The sequence below is a fragment of the Argentina silus genome (assembly GCF_951799395.1).
Source record: "Argentina silus genome assembly, chromosome: 10".
NCBI lineage: Eukaryota > Metazoa > Chordata > Actinopteri > Argentiniformes > Argentinidae > Argentina > Argentina silus.
This window is the reverse complement of record NC_139664.1, coordinates 4,099,775-4,104,211: the sequence shown is the minus strand read 5'-3', so window position 1 is coordinate 4,104,211 and position 4,437 is coordinate 4,099,775. Positions and strand designations below refer to the sequence as shown.

At 43.2% G+C, this 4,437-nt stretch overlaps 1 protein-coding gene across 1 annotated transcript; it reads left to right on the top strand.

The window, feature by feature from the left end:
* Positions 1-1,251: 1,251 nt before the first annotated feature.
* sostdc1a (sclerostin domain containing 1a) lies at positions 1,252-3,769 on the top strand. Its single transcript, XM_083678859.1, has 2 exons — positions 1,252-1,521; positions 2,709-3,769. Exons 1-2 carry the CDS (start codon positions 1,314-1,316, stop codon positions 3,155-3,157), a joined length of 657 nt encoding a protein of 218 aa, XP_083534985.1. The 5' UTR covers positions 1,252-1,313; the 3' UTR covers positions 3,158-3,769.
* The last annotated feature ends 668 nt before the right edge of the window (positions 3,770-4,437 follow it).

Here is a 4,437-nt window from a genome sequence, read left to right as displayed (position 1 = left end):
GAGGGTGCTTCATGGTAATGTACACACTCCTGTCATGTTGCTTGTCAATATGTTAATAACTCATGCTCCCTTTATTTCCCATAGGATTAGCTCACCCTACCTACTGTATGTCACCGCCGCCTGGTCTGGACACATACAGAGGGGCTAGCTCAGCTTTCCGCTCCCTTAGATGTGAGGAAAATAACAGTGGCATATCGTATGAACTTCTCTGGCATTCAGCTTTAACCCAATCACCAAGGAGACTCTGAATTAGTAAACCATCCATGTACTTAATGGCCTCTTGGGATGCACTGGTTGTGTTGACTTTATTTTCCTGCGGACGTGAGGTGAAAAAAGCTTTGCCACAAGACACCTCGCACATAAGAGAACAGAGACAATAGCGTAAACAATGTATTGTGGCTTCACGTGGACAGGTGTTCCGAAATACATAATATGAAGAGACACATTGTCACGTTTGCATTGTGGTACACACTAGTGTTTACTATGGAAAGGGGCTACAGTATTCTAAGTGCACACATGAAAATGACACCAGGGAACAGCAGCGTGTCAGATTTCATTCACATGAGCAACAATTAGCGTCTATGCGCGACGCCTCTTTTCAAATCTGTAAGACAAGTCTGAATTGAAAGCTCCCACAGAAGTAATTATATCTCTCATTTTCCATACAGAGAACACACAAAGACTCCAGTTAGTCTAGGCACTCCAATCATCCAAGTCAATTAAAATGACAGGGGATTGAGATGTGGAGAATGAGGGTGACAAGTTACAGACAGCAAATTACTAACACAGCATATCATGCTTCACTTTTGAATTAAGTGAATAGGTGAAACTGCATGTCAGAACAAGGGGAGAATATGTGATTGAGATAATGTTTCTGAAGGCCAAAACATTTCCACAGAGTCACACCACATTGTTGCCGAGATAAAATGGATGGGACATGTTCTTCTATTTGTAATCAAATGTGATTAGCGGATGAATGCGTTCTCTTCATATGATAATGAAGCACCTATCAATCAATTGCACCGAATTCCATCAGTTTGAGAGATGCGAGGTTATTCCAGATGTTGCGGAGAGGCAGTGCTTCTTTAGCCTGAGTTTAGGATAAATGGGCGTGGTTGCCCAGGCAAACACGCCCATGCTTGATTCGGAGGCTCTCCAAGATGTGCACCTGAGCGGTTGCCAAAACACGTCGCGGGTATAGTATAAAAGCATAGGGGAAAGGTAACGCACTATCTCCGTTGCAGACTTCAGAGGCACAGCATCAACTTACCTGACACGGGATCTGCCTGTTCCCTATTCCCCCAGAAGCAGACATGCACTTGAGAGCGTGCGGGTCGTGCCATCTCCTATTCTTGTTTTCTATACTGATGAGGAGTTGCCAAGCGTTCAAGAATGACGCTACGGAGATCCTATACTCGCACGTGGGCACCCCGGTGCAGGAAGCTCCGACCAATGCCTCTTTAAACCGCGCAAGAAACGGCGGGAGAGGTGCGGGTAATACTGCAACTGATAGAGCAGTCGGTGAGTATTGTGAATAATTAAATATTGAAGTATTTGATTAATCATATCGGTTTTTGGATCCTTGTTTTAGTTGAGCACACATCGATCAATTTGTATATATTATTTAATTAGCCTACAGAATAGAGATAACCTACAATTAGGATGCTGAAATCCACAATGAAAATACATTGTAATACATTGTATTTTCAAATATGATAACTGGCGTGAATAAAGTAAAAAAAAATAAAGAAAAATAAATTAAATGACAAAGGATTGCAACATTGATTTAAAACGGTATTACTTATTTTTTAATATACTATCTTATCTCAGAGTTATTGAACGAAACATATTTCAAATAATCTAATATCACATTACTATATCTATGACAATATTTAATAGAATGCAGAGTGATAAAATCAGTTGGCTGCTTCTGCTCACTAAGTTGTGACGCTCTCCAGAGACAGTATCAAATGCACAGTGAGAGTGCGACGATGAAGCAGTGCTTGGCCCGACGATCTCCAACGCATACTCTCCTGGCAGACGTCCATGCTGGGCGGTAGAGATGAGAGTCACTCAGTGGCAGACAGGACAGGCAGTGTTTGGGGAGTGAAAGACTGCCAGTGCCAGTGAATGGAGGTGTGCTCCTATACACAGGAAGTCTGAGATTGTGGCTCTGTTTGACTTGAGCTCTCTCAGTACCCCGAGCATGAAGGAGAGAAAAGAGAACCTCTCCTCTCTTCATTCATCAAACTCTGTCATAGAGAAGGGGGTGCATTGTCACCGAGGTGTATAGCGTTGTGTGAATGGGTCTGGGCTTGGGTTTCGCAGTGTAGAGGAGGGAGTTGTAGCCTGGGGCAGAACAATGCTGATAGTCTTACCAGTTGTGCAGGGATAATCCTACTATAAAACCTGCTTTATTGACATGGCTCAGAACACCAAAGCCTTTCCTCTCATGCAAAGGAAATGCACTATTTCCTCTACAAGCAAGCAATAGGTAGGCTACTGTGTCTACCCCAAACCCCAAAATAATCGTCAGGACAGTTATGTTTGTTTTCGTATCTAATAACCTTTTCTGCAACCTGCAATAGAATTGGAAGACAAAAACAAAGTTGACAGAGGTCGAAAAAAGGTGGTAAAAATGTAATGCTTTCAAAGTGTCCTGGATTACCTCAGGCTCCCATCATCATGCCTATGCCTCTCTCCCACAGAGAGAAGCCAAGTGGGGTGTCGCGAACTGAGGTCCACCAAGTACATCTCCGACGGCCAGTGCACCAGCATCAACCCCATAAAGGAGCTGGTGTGTGCCGGCGAGTGCCTCCCGGCTCAGATGCTCCCCAACTGGATCGGCGGGGACTACGGTAGAAAGTTCTGGAGCCGGAGGAACAGCCAGGACTGGCGCTGCGTCAACGACAAGACGCGCACCCAGCGCATTCAGCTCCAGTGCCAGGACGGCAGCACGAGAACGTACAAAATCACCGTGGTAACCTCGTGCAAGTGCAAGAGGTACTCCAGGCAGCACAACGAGTCGGGCAACAAGTTGGAGGAGCCCGCCCTCTCCCAGCCCCAGCTCCTCCACAAACACAAGGCCAAGGGCAAGACCAAGAGGAGGCTAGGGAAGAGCAGGCTGAATAAGAACGTGCACGAGACAGACCCCTAGAGACACGGATGTGGTCACTGACAGATGTGGTCTTGGATTAACTCTCACTGTGTTTGGCTTGGGAGGACCACTAAGGGACTTGTGGACATCGCCTCGGTGAAGGCTGAGAGCCCAGGGCTTCATTGACTCTCTTGTAAGCTTGTTCATTTGTTAGCTCATGTGACTAAGACGATGTGAACCAGAATGGGGACACGGCTGATAGAACTTCAAGATAACCCACATTACTCAAGATGTATGTAAATATAGTGTGTCAACATCTTCTTCATTCAATATATGTAAACTAGATTTTACAGCCAATGTTGTGTAAGACAGTAAACTCTTCATAAAAAGGGACATCTCAAACAGCATCACAGCATAAAGTGTAAATATATGTACATACAGTATAGTATCATATTATATCATGTCTTTTGAAGTATGAAAACATATGTATAAAAGCTTTCTTTATGATGTATATGATGTAATATATATTTTGTACTGTGGTTAATTTGTTATACTGTTTTGTATGTCAAAATTATGACTAATTATAAGCATGATTTCATTGAAGAGTCCAGTTCCTTGAAAAGCTATATCATTTCTCATGTTTTCATTGAAAATAATAAATGTTAATGCTATTACCTCATCAATATATCTGTTTAATTTTACTTTATGGTGGTCTTTATTTGTATTGTCAAAAGAGCATAGGCCGATACAATTTACAGTACCGCTATCAACTTCAAAAACAAGTCAAAGCCTCAAAAAGCATTCATTCAATGTATTAACACACACATAATTGTATGTCCTGGGGGGTCACATTAAAGGTCTTGTTTCATTGATGTAAATACCTGTACCCAGGGGCACTTGACATAAAAAATAGCTTACAAGCCATTACTTTCTGTTCTAACATGTTTCCTAAGTGGCAGTATATGTAGACCACCAACAGAGTCCCAATTGCCTTGCACTATTACAAAAGAGCTGAAGCTGCGAAGAGCCCTGAACCCTCAGTATTGAGGCATACCTTCTATCTCTACATCCAATGTTCTCCATATCCCATACCTACCTTCTCTACATCCCAACAGGCGAGCAGATCGGCACTTGACTATGCATTGGAAACAAGCTGTGAAAATAAATCACGGCATAATAAACCCTACATTGTAGATAACAAATATCTATATACAGTACGACGGTGTGATAGGTGGGAATGACATCTCCGTACAGTAAGAACCACGGGGTAAGATTATACATCATTCCGTGACGCGCGTAGCATCCTTGACAGCGCGCGAGCAGCATTTGTGGCAACAGTG

What these genes read in the sequence shown, in the direction of transcription:
- sostdc1a (XM_083678859.1), top strand. Translation starts at nt 1,314, where the DNA reads ATGCACTTGAGAGCGTGCGGGTCGTGCCATCTCCTATTCTTGTTTTCT. An exon ending in TGCAACTGATAGAGCAGTCG is followed by an intron (nt 1,522 to 2,708) that starts GTGAGTATTGTG and finishes TCTCTCCCACAG; the next exon opens with AGAGAAGCCAAGTGGGGTGT.